Below are 16,441 nucleotides of genomic sequence, written 5' to 3'. Positions count from 1 at the left end.
ATAGTGTCCCAATGTTGGTAGACATATATTTCATTAAATGTTTGAAACAGTTTTATATATATTTCAAGTTTATAATTATACTGTTTGTTTTTAATCTACCATTCTGATGTGTTAGGTAACTGGTAAAGACTAGCACATTCCACTCTTTGATGATGGTAAATTCTAAACCCACTGTTTAGAAACAAACATAAGCCGTAGGACATGAAGGAAAATTCAGAATTTTTGTGATTGGACATGCAGATATTAACAGGTTCTTCTTCAAGGGAAGTTTGCTTTCCCAAGGTAAAAGTAATGTGAGGGAGCGAAAATTAATTTGGGATCCTAACTATCTCATCTAGGAAGAGGAAAACATCTTTTTTTCCCCCAGATCCTACACTCAAATTAATAGATGGAGGTGATGCATCATTAGTGAGCTGAGATGAGAAACAGTGTTCAGAAGCCCTTTAAGTCATTGGAGAACCAGTGCCCTTCACTACATGTGCAATAATAATCACAAATACAAAATTATGACATTTGTCTCTGTGTATATTCAGAACAGCAGCAGATCTCTATGTTTCTGCAATTCAATAGAAAAATGAGAATAAAATACCAGTATTTTACAAAAGAAAAAGCTTATGAATTTAATGCACTCTTAAAACATTTCTTGCAAACAGTTAGTTTAAATCAGAGCAGTCCATCTGACAAAAGTGGTAAATATATTGTGTTTATGGCCAGCCAGCAATATTAGTGCAACATCAGGGTGCTGAATAACTGAATTGGTAAAATCTGCTCTATGAAATGACTTTTTAAGTTATGACATCAATATACTCTACTATGTCCTCACTTCTGGATTTGTTAACATTTGCAAGTGCCAGACTATTTAATACCTGAAGATTTCTTAAACTCTCTAATATCAATATGAATCTAAAAAATTCACAAAAGAATCAGCTTTTTAATAAATTTTAAGTCCATCTGTCCTCAGGATACTCTTCATAAAGCTGTATTTTAAAAATATATCTTTAAAAAAAGTAGATATATATGGCAAAGCCACCACCAAAAATTGCTAATATTTGCAAAAACATTTGGTCACAAATCACAATTTCCTCTTATCTCTTGGTCTCAGATTTGTATATGAATGTTAGAATTTTTTCACAATTCACTAGATACCTCTTTAGTCTGCAAAGGAGAATGCTTTTTTGGGATTCAAAAGGAGAATTGTCCTAGGTATTAGGGCTGATATAGAAAACCTCATCTTTTTTACAGTATATGTCAGGGAAAGCTTCATTTTGCAGCAAAGAAAACTGTTGAATGTTTTATTTTGAAAATGTATCATTCTTAGATGCCAACCTAAGATGGGGAAAAAAAGAACCAAACCCAAAACCTGATACAATTATTTATGTTGTAAATGCTTTTTGTGAGTCATCATCATGGAAAAAATAGCCAGGATTTTGAATCATATTTGATTTATACCATGTATGATTCTGAACAGTGCTGTTCTTTCTTATGTCTGAATGGATAACAAATGCATATGGAAAAGATAATTGCAGTAATACATACTAGTTTTATTGTTAGTGCAGTGTCTGATAGAAGACATGAAGTTGTTTAAATATAGGATCTAGCATTCCAGAGTTGATTGTAAAGTCAGTATACATTCCATCTATGATGTTTCCCCAAAAACACTGCAGAAAAACTTAATTATGAGATGCACAATTTCCTTTCTCAAAAGTTACCATGTGAACAGTACTCTTTTGCCTGAACTTCCACAGAAATTATGTCCTCTAACATGGAGATGCAATCAATTCACCTGAAATAGGAACAAGGGAAATGTAAAAGTGGTCTGTTCTTCTCTCCGGTATGATTGTGCTCTTCTGCAGGATATTAGATGTGTGTAAAGGGAGGAAAAAACGCTATTTAGACTTGGGCCCTGGGGAAGTAAGGACTTGTCCTGAATGGAATCATACAACAAAAAAATCCCCTCAATACCCTCCTATGCTAGCTGCAATTCCACAGTTTCTAAACACTGAAGCATACTTTCATCTTATGAAGAAATCTAAGCAGAGATAGGTCTGGAAAGACCCTGCACTGTCTTGCATATGTCTGCAATGGAAACCTCTTGAAGCAGACTGTGGAAGCTGCCCAGCTTCAATTTAAATAAGCCTTGACAGGGGCCCCACTGGCTTCAGGCCATTCAGGTCATGGAATTGTGAAATGCAATTAGACAGCCACTTAGAAATGACCTCCTTAGCACGGCAATGTTATCTAGGAACTTGGTGTTAAAATAAATAACAAAGGTGGCGGGACTGTTCAATGTATATGTCATTATAAAACATGGATATATATTTGAGATTATGTAAGTTAAAGTAAGTGTTTCCAGGCAAGTCTTCCTAATTACAGTGAATGTGAACTCCAGGAGTTTTCAACAGTTATTATAGTAGTTTGGTTCAGTAACTTCTTAAGGAAGGGATGGGTAAAGAATGGGTATTTAATGAAGGTCAGACTGTGACCAATGTACCTTCAAAATCGTTTATTTTTTAATAAAAAAGAAAAATGCCAAGTGAAACTGGCATTAAGTTTAAATTTGTCTCTTACTGGGTCATTACCAAGTATTTTTTGAGGATAAGAAAAGTGCCTACATTATCCCATTTTCATCACAGATTCTTCAGTTGCAAGGATTTCTGTCAGATGGGTTTTTAAGATGTGAATACACTGCTCAGATACTCCCCACTTTCAGGATTCTCATATCTACAATCTGTTTGTGATTCAGATTGTATTTTTAATTGAAATTTCAGCCTCAGAGGGCTAGTATTCTTGTTTTCCTGGGGTGCAAATTATAATTGAAATGACAGAGTTATTAGGATTACCAGCCTGTTTATTTTGACTTTTCTCAAGAGTTTTACTGTGAAGGAAATTTAAGACGTTTCATTCGGTACAATACGGATTCAGGACTGTTTGATCTAGAAATGCCTGATCCAGAAACTACCCATGGTGAAAGTTTTTGGAAGAGCTGAGTTAAGACAGAAGGTGTCTCTTTCTCCTATGTGTTAAACTATGACCAGAGAGCATTCCAGAGTGACACATGACATGCTGCCATCTCCAACACCTCTACTCACAGGCTGTGTTGCTAGTATTCTTCTATAGATATTAAGAAACTCCTAAAGATATGTAGAAATACTGCTTTCTAGTTTTCTTCCTAGAGAAACAAAAAGAAAGAAAGTTATTCTCGGAACAATTTCTTTCTATTTTGTGGCTCCTCAAGTCAGACAGTATTCCTCAAACAAGGATTAATTGGAAGTTTGCCATAAAACATGAGGACAAAAAAGCTAGCAAAAGTATTTGGTCTTTTTAAGGGCTCAGAATGCTTTCCTTGATCTTAATCATCCAGATTAAGGAATGTACTTTTGTCTGTACAAATCAGCAACAATTGCCGACAAACATTTGTGAAAAAAAAATCAAAACAAATTGGCATTTCCGAAACAGAAAAACATATTAAAACGGATCTGTTAATTTAGTATGAATCTAAGATACTCATATCTACAGCAGTTCAACATGAACAGGAGAATTTCCATAATCTCAAAGTGTTTTTTTTATTATTTATATTATTATTATTATTCCATTCTGCATTAACTGAATCCCAGTATAATTTCGGGATTTCTTAGTGAGGAGTGGAATATTTTGGATCTCACAAAATTGCCCATTGCATCTGAAGTTGATTAACATAAATTTAAGAGGTGCTGTCATGAGAAAATGTCTGACAGCCTGCTAGTGAAGGAATAAATGTCCAGAGAGTCCTAGCATGAACCAACTAAGTACCCTTATGGAAAAACTTTATTTTCTGGATGAATACAGAGTAAACAGAGGATCCAATTTTTTGTCAACTATATTTTGTCACATTTCGCCTAACTGAACTTATTTTTCAGTTATTGACAATTTCCCCCAGATTAGCGGGCTAAATACAAAGCTAGAATTGAAGCAAGTAATGGCTAAATGGAAAGGCAACACTAACTTTAATAAAAATTAAAAAGCAAAACTTTCTGCAACTGTATTTGATATGCAATCATAAGATTACAGATGTGTCTATGGCATATTTCTGTTTTAAGAACTACTTTACCAAATACTTCTTCAGTGGGGAAAGGTGTTCAATAAATATATAACCAGAAGGCATTTTTACATATAAATTTGCAGACTAGCTAAAAAATAGTGCAGGGATGATTTGTTGATTTTTCAGTTTGGCATGTTTTTTTCTTCAATAGCCATTCCTACCAACTCCTAGTAATAGTAGCAGTAATATCTGTGAGATGAGTAATCTGAAGATTAATGAAGATTGAATTTACTGTCATGGTGCCTTACTACTTCTTGACATGAGGTGCCTACTTCTTGCTGATGAGAAGTCTCTGTCCTACAGCCTTCAAGTTTAAATGTGCTCTATTCTGACTGCCTCTGTTGTTTCTTAACTCTGTGTTGACCTCTCTTACAGGTTCATTATCTCATGGTCTTGTCTGCCAACTGGGCCTATGTGAAAGATGCTTGCAGAATGCAAAAATATGAGGATATTAAATCAAAGGAGGAACAAGAGCTGCATGATATTCACTCTACTCGCTCTAAAGAGCGGCTCAATGCTTACACATAAAAGAAACCTTGTCTTACTTCTTAACATGTGAATGCTTTGTTGTTTAACTAAAGGCCATCCTACCATTTTAAAAACAATTGAAAGTGCTTCTCACAAAAGATAGTTTGGGTGACTTACATATCACCTACATACAATTCTTGGTTGTCTAGCACTTGGTTTCTTAATTAGTTCTTACTTTGTGTGACCATTCTATACCACAAAGCTCCTAAATAGCCTTTCCTGAATCCCTTTAAGCTAATTAGTTCTGATAGGTCAAGGATACTAAACTATTGTCAAATACAACTATGTGTTTGATTTTTTTAATCACTTTGTATGTGTTATGCATAACACCTTTTGCATTGTTTCTTATATGTTTTTGGAAAAAAAGGTAGCTTTTTATACTTTTTAGTTTTGAGTTCAGTAACTACTTTAACTACAGGTATACTTCAAAGGGACCATTGTACATGATGTACAATATATAAAGAAAACATTCTGATGACTTTCCTTTATATATGGAAAACCTGCCAGATGGACCCTGATCAACTTGAATGAAGGTCCTAAGAACGTTTTAAACAATCAAAGGTGCAATTTCTAAATTTGTAATAGTGGGTAAAAAAATGAAAAAAAAAGCGAAAAATTAAAAAAAAAAGAAAAAAAAAGAAAAAAAGTGCTTCTTATCTTTGTTAACATTGTATTATTGATGTTTTTAAAGAATATTCTCTTGTTTCAAGTTCCATGGGTGATAATTCCTGTTTGTATTGTGAGCATGCAGTCCGTGGTGCTAACAATGCATGGCCACTTGCCTTTTGAAGGAATTCAATACCACGGCTACCTGTTAACGAGTTATGGTATATAGACAACTGTTAATTAAGTGATATAGTTATTCATAGTTTTCTACAGAATAATCTCTCTTTAATTCAATGATGGTTATGCTAAATTGGAGCTGTCCATGTGATGATGTAAGAAATTACTGCTTAGCTACATTTATGAAAGTAATATATCAAAAATGCAGTGACCATAGGAGTCAGATGTCTTTTTACCTGCTTTAAAAATTTAAATGGATTGCACCTGTCTGAACTGTAAAAGATATATTAAAGGAGACTTCCATAAATGTTATAGCTTGGCTTCTAGCTTTCCTACACATAACAGTTTACCTGTATCATGTTGAAGTAAGGTGAAAGACCACTACAGAGCTTATTATTTCAAAGTGTAGTAATATATTTGAACCTTTATTTTGATAGGAAAATGTTATCAGAAAGATAGGTCATCTTAATTTGAAAGAATTACCTGTATCAAAAACAGAACAAGAAACCCTATTCAAGACAAGTCGGTATTATTGGACCAAATTTGGTGGATTTTTTTTTTTATTTTGCCTATTTCTAATGCTACAAGAATGCTGTAAAGTGTCTTTTAAAGTGATGTAGCCTGACAAGACATTTTTGTCAGTGTTAAAAATCTTAGGTAGTTTTGTGCACTTATTGGACCATTGTGAATTCTCTCTCAGTGTAAGTGCATTTCTAATAAAACTTCTTGGGTAAAACTCTTCTTTGTACTCTTACTAGTCATGCATCATCAGTAATTTTTAACAATTCTTGTAGTAAGTAGAAGGTAATACTATAGTTGTGGCATGATAATGCATTAAGTAGTATTAGTTGGTTGAATTTTTTTCTTTTTCTATTCTTTTGCTTGTTTTGGGGTTTTTTTGGTTGTGTTTTTGATTTGGGGTTTTGGTTTTGATTTGGCTTTTTTTTTACACTTAAGCTGTCCTACGGGGTCAACAGTTTTCTGATAATGTGCAGTACCGGTATTACAGTTCTGCAAAAAGTATTAGGAACTTCTTTTTGGATTCTCTATTGTAGTGTTTCAGTTTTGTGTCTTAAAATGTTTGTGCTGATTTTTAAAACTATGTCTTTTAAACTCATGTAATGATGTTAATGCTTTTGGCTCTTCTCTGGTATTAGAGTTTGTATTTTCACAAAGAATGCTTTGTAGCAGGCATTACAATTAATCTGTTTTGTACATAAATGTGCCAACAGCTTGATGGTGGCGTTTTTGAAATGTAGAACAAAGTGCTTGCAAAATGTAATAAACACACTTGTGTACTTTGTGTTCTTGTTAATTCTTTGTATAGTTTTTCTTTGCTTATACTGGATAGGTCATTGTAACCAGAAATGGAAAAAGCTTTCTCCTCCTATAGACCTTGCTATTGTACAGATTGATTTGAACATATCTCCTAATCAGCATTTAGTGTCATATATCCTAAGACTAAGAGAGTAAAATATTTTCTAGGAGCAGAGTTTCATATCTGGGAAGTGCCAGCTAGCGGAAACCACACTTGATATATTTTTAACATATCAGTCAAAATAACAATTGGGAAAGATTCGTATTACTGCAGTGTCATTCGGAACAGCTCAGCAGAAGCTGATCTGACAGTTTGACTATTGCTGAGGGTACTGATTCCTGGATATTACAGTAGCTAACACTTTGAAACTGCAATAACAATACTACATTACTTACGTGCATGTAAAGTAATTTTAATGGTTAAGAGAGATCTATAGATGTGCTAATTAATTTGATATCATTAAGACAAAATATTTAAAATACAGTCCCACTGTGTGTTTGTTTCTCAGTTAACTAGCTGTTATGTAGCTCTTTGTGTGATCTCCATGAGAACATGTGCCATAATGGCAAAACATTTTTCAGAAGCAGCACAAGCCAAGGGAGTAGAGGAGCTTCCCACAGCACAGCACATCAGTCATAAGGGATTCACTTCAAAGTCTGTGCATACTTGGTTTATTCCAGACTCTTCTCTGTTTGTTGACAACCTAAGCTGATTTTTACTGAGGTAGGCTGCATGGATCTTGATTTCTATAGGCTCTTCTGTGCTTAGTCTAAACTTGTAACTATCTTGCTTTTAAGAAAAAAGAAAAACATTGTAGGTTAATCTGACACAGGTTTTTGCTGCACAAAACGCTGCAGTTAAATGAAAATTTTCAACTTAAGATGATTCCAGCAAGATATTCAGTTTTGCATATTCATCACTGCTTACTATGCCCTATCAATACTACTAATAACATGTTACGAAACAGATTAAAAAAATGATTTGAGGTAGGCATCCTTCCCAGTCACTTTTTCCCTCTCACATCACCCCATCTTTTTGCACAAGGTTATTTTATCCCTCAGCAGGACTGCTTCCCTCAGCAGCAGCATTTTTTCTTTCAGCACAAGCACATAAAACATTGAATCAGCATGATTTAGACAATGCACAGCAGTGCATGGCAGATGTGGGGCTGAGTGTTTAAACCATAGTAGAGAAAATGGCAATTTTTAAGCCAATGTACCGTACAGTTAGGTGATATAGTTAAAAACAGGAGACACTGAAATTACTTGCCTATTTAATATTTCTAAATAGTTAATGATTTTTTTTTTCCACAGGATGTAAAATAAGAGGATTTAAACTATAACTGGAAATATATCTATAAACTAATTTTAAATTATATATGCAAATTTAATCTTACATTAATGCAATTATTTAAATTGTAATATGTATGCGTTGATTGTAAGTATTTATTGAACATTACCATGATTGCAACTCACCTTCAGTTGATGTAGTATATTTTAGGACAGAATATTTCTGTGTTGTACTTATAATCATCGATGGCAATAGTTTATAGAATCTTTTCCATCGTCAAGACCCAATGCATTTTTTAATTTTTCGTTTTGGGGTTACCACAAGTATTTATGTAGTGGGTTTTCTGAAGAACATGGCTCAGTTTATAAACCATAAAAGATCAGACTATAGTACATATCTTCTCAGGAAGAAAGGAGGTGTTCATAAAAGGTCTTATAAAAAAATCCCAACATTTTCTTTTCGTTGGGTTGGACAGAAAGCCCACATATATATTATTAAGCAGCAAGCCAATTTATGTCTCCAGGTGACATCACATTTCAGCACTGCCTCCATTTTGGGTAGATATCAATTGAAAAAAGCAAATCCAGAGCACACAGTGTATTTAACAGCCCTTTCTGTCCCACATGAATTCTTCTAACTTGTATTTTCTACAAGGGAGGAACTCCAACAGTTTCTGAATTTTGAGATTTTCAACTATAGTTTCTTGTTCTTTCAGGTGTCTGCAGAGGATCCCAACACATCACAGAGCTACTGCTGTATTTAACAGTTATTAGCAATGATGTTGACAGGTAAGTGATTCTGGTGGCACACCAATAGAGGAGGTGACTGTAGAGAAGTAGATCATCTTTGGCTTGCAGTGGTCTAAGCATCAGCTGGGTGTGCAGCTATTCTGCAGGGAGAAATTTATCCTGAGAAAAGGGTTCTGCCCACATTGTACAAGCTGCTGTGGGCTCTTTCCCTCTGTAAAGTGGAGTTTGGTCAGATAAATGTGAGCCCCAGGGAAGATCATTTTAGTTGGTCTTTGAATTGGCACTGCTGAGCTTACCATGGCTGAAAGGGATGGTTTAGGGGCTGGTCTATCTACTTGAGGAGTTCCTGAAAAACAAAACAAAACAAAAAACCCCAAGAGACTTGCATGGACATCCTATGGTTCTACATGTTGAGTTATTCAAGACAGAAATACCATGTAGGCCAGAAAATGATTATTAGAGCTAGGTTTTTCAAAGGGGCTAAGTATTTTTTTCTTCTCATTTGTCCAGGAAAATGATAACTAGCATGAATTGCTTTCCTGTTGTTGATAGAGAATATTTTGGTCTCTGAGACTGTAAGTCCTGCCTTTTATTAAATAGCTTGACTCACATGTATTTCTTTGTAAGGATAAATATTAATTTTAGAATAAATCTCATGAGGAAACAAATTTATCCTCAACAAATTAATGTCCCAGTTAAAACATGCAAATCAATTCCTGCAATTTTGCAATGCAGCTAGTTTACTTGCATGTACAATCACACACTTTGTCCTTTTTTAATAATAAACTAAATCACATGGTTAGACACAAAGGGAAATTGTCAGGTTCATCAACTGTCTGTTTTGATCTGACTAAGCAGATGGACACCTTTCCCAAGAAGGCAGTGTTGAATGCCTCATATTGATGCCATCTTCTGAAGTATGAAACATGTTAAGCATGGATACCTCATTAAGGTGTTTGATTCATATTTCTGTTTTCCTTTCATTATTTGCTTCTTCTCCATGACACGCAGTTCCTTGTGCCATAATTTGAATTGGAACTGAAGCAATATAAAACTTGCTGCTACTGAGGAGGGGATGTACTGATGCCATCGAGTGGTGATGTACCACATGCTTGGAAACAGGGATGAGCGCAGTGAAAAAGGAAGGCAGAAAGAAGGAAATATAAGATTTTCCTTTCCTGGTAAGCCCCAGCTGCAAGGTAATAAGCTGGTCTTGAGACCTGTACCTCACTTAAAGCCCTTGCAGGACTAGGGCTTTAGGAGTAGTGAGAGTTTCTGACAAGGTACAAAGGACAAAGGCTTCTTGTAACACACTGATTTTGGACAGTCCAGAGCCATGTTTCTCCTTAAAGGAGCAGATGGCCAGGAGAAACTTGTAAACCTTTAACTGTTACAGCAGGACCTCGTCCCTGGTCATCTGGCCATGTGTTCTCAGGATCTCTTCCCAGCATAGGTAACATGGTGATAGAGCAGATGTGTCACATATGCAACTGCATGGAACTATGGGGCAGAGTTTGTGTCACTTAAAGCAGCTCTGGGGATGATGCAGAAGAGGACCTCTGCTGCAGACATAGTCCTGGCCCCACTGCAGCAAGGTTGCTTTTCACTAACCATAGGAAGCAAGATCAGGATTTGAGGGTGATCAGTCTGGAAGATCTGATTTTTTTATGTGAGACATGTCAGGGTTTTATGCAATGTAATAATTACTGTTAAGTGCTTGCATTTTTCATATCTTTTAACTATACACACACACACACGCATACAACACATAGTCCAATAAAACAGATTTCTTTTTAAAATAAACCTCTGTGCTACAGTAATATTAATGACAGCCTTAAAGAAAAATAGTAAATTCAACAGTTAGGTGAAATTTTTCACAAAAGAAATGGCATTAATTGCTGTCTACCAGTTATCAGATACTTTGCAAATGATAATATCATCTACAAAGATAATGGCAGCTTTGCCTTTTCTTCATTCAGTTTGTTTTGCTTTCTGATAATAGCAGACCTCTGGCCTTCAGTGTGTTATTTTTTTTCTTTACAGAACTTCCAAACATTCTGACAGAAATGTTAAGTACGATAGGACTATTCCCAGCATTTAACACATGGAAATCCATGCATGAGCAGATATTTTTCCCTGCCTTACTTTAGCCAGCACAGTACTGTTCTTCCTCTCACTGCACAGCCTCCAGAGTGTATCCACACGTGCTGTGCTTTCATGCTTGCTTTTCTTCAGCCCTTTTCCCACTGCTCCCTTTACCCACAACCACTGTCCCTGGGAAACCACTGCTGGGCCCGGCTTCTCCATTCATCTCTGTGTGGGGGAATGTTTATTCATATCATGTTACCCTAAATCCTATGCAAATTTGTGCTATGCAATACTTTTCAACTGATATTCAAGACTTATTGTTGTTCTTCTTTAAGGTCAAACAAAATGGTAAATAATAATATTAGACAAAATAATATTTTCCTAAACTGGGAGGGGTGTTCCTCTGGGAAAAAGATGACCAGAAAACAAAAAGAAGCCAAATCCACTAAGTTCACAAAAAAAAGTTGGAAGTAATAATGTGAGTTCATAGCATAATTTATGTAATATAATTAAGTGAACTGTAGGAGGTGATAATCCTAAGGAAAAAAGTTTATTGAAAGAAGAGATTTAAAGGATGTCTTTTTTTTTAAAGCACAAGACCAACTAATAGTACTCAGAAATGTCTTGGTAATTTGTGTATGATATGAAATTTTTCATTTTGACAACAAATACACCGATTCTTATGTCCATTTGTAGATAACTTTATTAAAATATAATAGAAGGCCACATGCATTGAAGGAGCCATTGAGCTGTGAAAGTCATCTCCTCTCACTAAAGGCTTCCCTGTGTGCCATGGGAAGCAGTAAGAGTTTGTTATCTGCATTAATCTCTTTAACTGGATTAAATTCTTGAGAACAAAATCCACTCAGTTCCTGGACTAGTATATGGGCCAGATCTGTCAAACAGGTATTTATGAACAGACATGCAGACAATTTGACTATGTTCCAGAAGATTAGAGTTGAACTTTGTGTCACAGGTTTTCCCAGGAGGCTAACTGAGACCACTGCAACTCTTTCTAGGGTCACAGTCCTTCAAATAGTTCTATTGTTTTGTTTTCTTTAATCCAACTGGAAAAAAATAGAAAGCTGAATGGAAACAAATCTGTGATTGATCCAGTATTGTTTTGGTTACTGCTTGTGAGTTTTTGGGTTGATGCCAGACAGGGGCAACATAATCCAGTGCTACATTTCAATTTGATAAATGTTGCAGAGATTATTATTACTTATTCTATGTTTTTATTTTGGCACTTGCAATTCTGACTTCATATATTTACAGGCGACCTAACTTAATTTCTTCTGTGTAGTAAGTAGAGAGATTTTTCCAATATCATTTGATTTGTTTGATGTTGAACTTTTTTTGTAATTTTAAAATATTTTTTGATTATTTTATTATTTTTGATTATTTTTGATTATTTTTTCCATATGAATTTTTGAAAATGCAATAATTTCAGCTCTATTTCTTTCTAGGAATTTGTTCAGACTGAGAAATCTAACTAAACCAACTTAATGTACCTACCCTTTTTTTTTGAAGGGTTATAAGGTCCAAAATGCCTTAAGCTCAAAGCATGTTTTTCTTCTACCTAAATAATTAGATTCACAGAAAAAGAAGAGGGTGGAATCAAGTACAAGTGCTGTGGTGACACTTAAATTGGATATGATACATATTTTTCTGTCCTGAATTGCGTGTCAAGATGTGCTACAAATAGCTGCAAGCAATCATCCTATGAAATTCTGGCATTCTAGTTTGTTTCTTGGTGACCAGACCCTCTGAGGAGATGATCCCACCTCTTTAATATAATTTAAATAAACATCAGTGAAAATCCTGAAGGAAGAAGATTTGGGGTTTTTTTTGGTGCCTGCATGACAGAGCTGAGTCTCCTATTCATAGACACGACTGGGGATAAATTGAAAGTATGCTAGTTTTCTTCCTTATTCCTCACTAAATACAAGTAAATGTACATATAAACACTTCCACCGCCACCCCGCAAAACACAGCACACGGAGGTTATCCATGTAAGGTATTATTTTGCAGCTTTTAATGACGATGAGAAAAACATTCAAAGGGAAGATAATGTGGTCAATCGCACACTGAAATTTGTGGAGTACTGACATCTGGTGGTAAAGCCATGTAAAACAGAAAAATGTTCTGAGAGGGTATTTTAAATAATTGCTTTCAGAAGATCAACCTGTTTCTTTTCTACTTCTGTATGTTTAGAAATTATTCTGTAGCATAGCTTAAAAACATTCAAACACTCTGTCTTTACCTATATGTATATAGATTCAGCCCTTAAATACTAGTCTCAACTGGGAATGAATTAACAGTGAGTGAATAACTAATGGATTTCAGTGGGGAGCCTGACTTCTTAGCTCATTATTCTAAACGGGATTTTAATCTTTAGCTGGTTTTTCTACCGACTTTAGCAATGGCATTTGTACATAATTATCGTTGCAAGATGGTAGTCTGAATCACCACACCACCACCCCCGCTTCAAATGACGCTTACTTTTATAGTACAGATTTTTTTTTTTTTTGCCTATTTCAGGTAAAATGTATAGAAGTGGTATTTATAATGCTTACTTACGTTACCTGGTGGGAAAAAATGGATGCTAGCCTTTGAGAAACACTTGTCATTTTCTAGAATAAACATAATTAAAATAATGAGTGGTAAAACTAAGTAGTGACAGCTTCCAGCTGTATCTAAGCCTTGTCTGGCATTAAAGACACAAAGACAACACAGTCAAATCCATCTGTGGCTCTTCTGGATCCCAGCTGGAGGAACAGGTAGATACATCACATGTGTAGCTCTTCTCTTGATATAACATTTCCTCTTAATAGATAATGAAAATATAGATCTGATTTAATAAGGAAAATAGGTAGGATTAGGGCAGAGGAGAACCTTGTCACTTCACTTTCTGGTGCCTTCCTAAAGGTGAATGAAATTGAAAATATTTTTTTGAAAGCATGAGTTCAATTCAGCTGTGTTGTGGTTTTGTTTTGTGGTGGGTTTTTTTGTTTTTCCAAAGTAGAGAATTTTATCAGGAATTAAGCCATTGTCAAAACACTATTTTAGCAAAAGGAGCACAGCCTTAAAAGAAAAAATTAACTGAATGCCTTCCCAAACATGTAATTTTCTCTAGTTCTTTCTTAATTCCATTAAAAAATGTATAGTCCCTTCCCAGAGAGAAAATCTGCAGCAAAATAGTGTTCTTGCTAAATTTGTTCTTGATATATTTAAGTATTGGAAATGTGCCTTGGCCACTGCTTAATTTTAGGAGATGCTTAAGTTTACTTGCATATAGACCTTTCCTGGATGACAATACCTGGTATGAATACATATTGCTCCCTTGTTTTATTGAACAATTGTTAAGATTAATTAGAGAGCTTCCTCAGAAAAACTTTGTTTCTCCCCCAAAACAAGAACATCCTTCTTGTTCATAAATATGTACTTATCACCTTTTCTTCTCTTAAAAGTGATTCAGAGCTGGATGCACAGTAAATTAATCTCTAAATGCAGAAAAAGGCCCCAGAATAAGTGACTAGGCAAATTCAAAGACAGAATATCTGTAGTAAAATTCCTGACTCAAGTGGAAACATTGGCAGGGTGTAAAAGCTCGCTAGCTGTCAAAGACTGACTTTGCTGCTGTTCCCCGCTATCATCCGCCAAATGTGTGAAATGTCTTCCTGCATGCCTCTTGTCAATATTTCTGCAGTCCCTGCAGTCTGGAAAGAGTCCTGGAACTTGGCTTATGACACTAAACACAGGAAAAGGAGCTGGAAGCACGTAGTTTTATAATTGTCTGATAATTTTATTTGGTGCACTACATTTTCCACATATCAGTACTTGTGCTTGTGGTGACGGTGTCTGTCCTTAACTGCCACACAACCACACGTGCAACATGTGACATTTTGGTAGTCTGTGTTAAACATTACATTAAAACATTAATGTTAAATGTTTTAAACATTTTGGTAGTCTGTGTATGCCTGTTTCAGAGCCAGTGGTGAGAGAGGAGAGCAAACATTTCCGATGAACTGGTGCAGGCAACGGAATGGATGGACATGCAAAGCAATTGATGGGAAAATGGAAAAATGGGTATTGCTAGTGAGGCAAAGAGGATGGGATAGGAAAAAGAAATTACAAGACAAATTGGTGACAGGGTGACAACAGAAAAAGGAGTGGATCAGAACATGACACCATGTCGCAGGGAACCCTGAGAGGGGAAACAGAACCGGGATGGATCCTGCCTCAAGCACTGGACAGGATGGGAAAACCACTGAGGCATGGAGATAATTTCCAATCTGATGTGAGACCAGAGCATAGGCCTGAACAAGCAAGAAAGAATTTGAAAAAAACCCCAACACTTACAAATACGTATTTATATGAGAGAAATAAGTTTATTTAGCAGTATTTGGAGATCGTGGACATGAGTTCAGAGAGAAAGTAGTTCTGCACAACTTAGAAACTCAGCAGGACTTTGAAATAATAATAAAAAGAATAAGAAATAAAAAAAAAATGCAGCTGTTAAGAGACATATATATAAAATGCATCTTGACATTCAGACATCTGAGAACACCTATAATAAGGCTGAAAAACAGAGTGAAAATAAAGATGAAAGATCTTCCTCTGTAACTTTGCTGTGACTCAGTCATTGACACTGAAACAGAAGATCCCATTAGACCAGAGAATAGAATGAAATTTTCAAAAATATTTCCTTTTGAATTTATTTGTGACACCAGAATTACAGTGAGTAGCAAAAAAATTTCAAATATCTGATGGGACTTCTCTGCCGTGTTTTTGAAAAGTTGTGTAGAGTATTACAAATGTATATAGCATATAATTACATGAAATAAAATGAACATTCCCAAAGATAATTTCTTTCCATAAAAATGTTAATTTACTGATGTCCTTTATACTGCTGTTTGCCCTGTCTTCTGTAATTTGCTTTTCTATTCCATTACTTTGGAAATGGAAAATATTTTACTATATTATGACTGAGTCTTCACATTTCCAAAAAAATCTTCATGTACCTCTGAACACCACAAAGGGGTTTCTAGCTTGTGTGATATGGCTGGTACCACTTGTTTGCAACATTTTTTGGCTTTTTTAGTAGGAGGATAACAATAGGAAATAAAAGACAAACCCAACAAAACCAACTAAATTAAGTATAGTGCAAATATTTGCTTTTGGGTTCTGAATCTATTACACTTTCATATTTCTAGCAGGACATATCCTTTAAGGAAAATTAATTTTTCTGCACTGCTGTCCAGCCAGGATGAAACCTATGGTCTCCCAGCAAGCAGAAACTTCTCCAGTTTTCAGCCAGAACAAATTCACATGAAGTCTCCCAGATCCACCTCAAGGAGTCTCTCTGACATGAGGTGAAGGACAAGGCAATATCAACACTTTTCATACCTGCTCATTTTTTAATGTAATCATCCCAATTTTCCTTATGTGCCGCTGTTTTGTCCTTTAGTTTTGGGTGATGAGAACTGTCTGCTGTGTTAGTGTCTGGGGCATTTCACTGAAAGGCAGGGGAAGGTGGTGGCTGTGCTCTGGCTCCTGATGATGATGTGCATACAGCCCTTCCTGCTGACTAGAGTTGCATCTTAG

General features: G+C 35.4%; 1 protein-coding gene across 1 annotated transcript in view; it reads left to right on the top strand.

Moving 5' to 3' along the window:
* The window catches only part of GPM6A (glycoprotein M6A), a 116,463-nt gene extending 109,759 nt beyond the window's left edge, over window positions 1–6,704 (top strand). The window contains exon 7 of the mRNA XM_085058699.1: window positions 4,454–6,704. Within this exon, the coding sequence (XP_084914825.1) occupies window positions 4,454–4,606 (153 nt within the window). The 3' untranslated portion in view covers window positions 4,607–6,704. The remainder of the gene's footprint in view (window positions 1–4,453) is intronic.
* The last annotated feature ends 9,737 nt before the right edge of the window (window positions 6,705–16,441 follow it).

Source organism: Lichenostomus cassidix, chromosome 4 (genome assembly GCF_008360975.1).
Source record: "Lichenostomus cassidix isolate B80296 chromosome 4, HeHo_3.0, whole genome shotgun sequence".
NCBI classification, from domain to species: domain Eukaryota; kingdom Metazoa; phylum Chordata; class Aves; order Passeriformes; family Meliphagidae; genus Lichenostomus; species Lichenostomus cassidix.
Note: the sequence above shows the minus strand (reverse complement) of the source record. Positions and strands in the feature narration are given on the sequence as shown.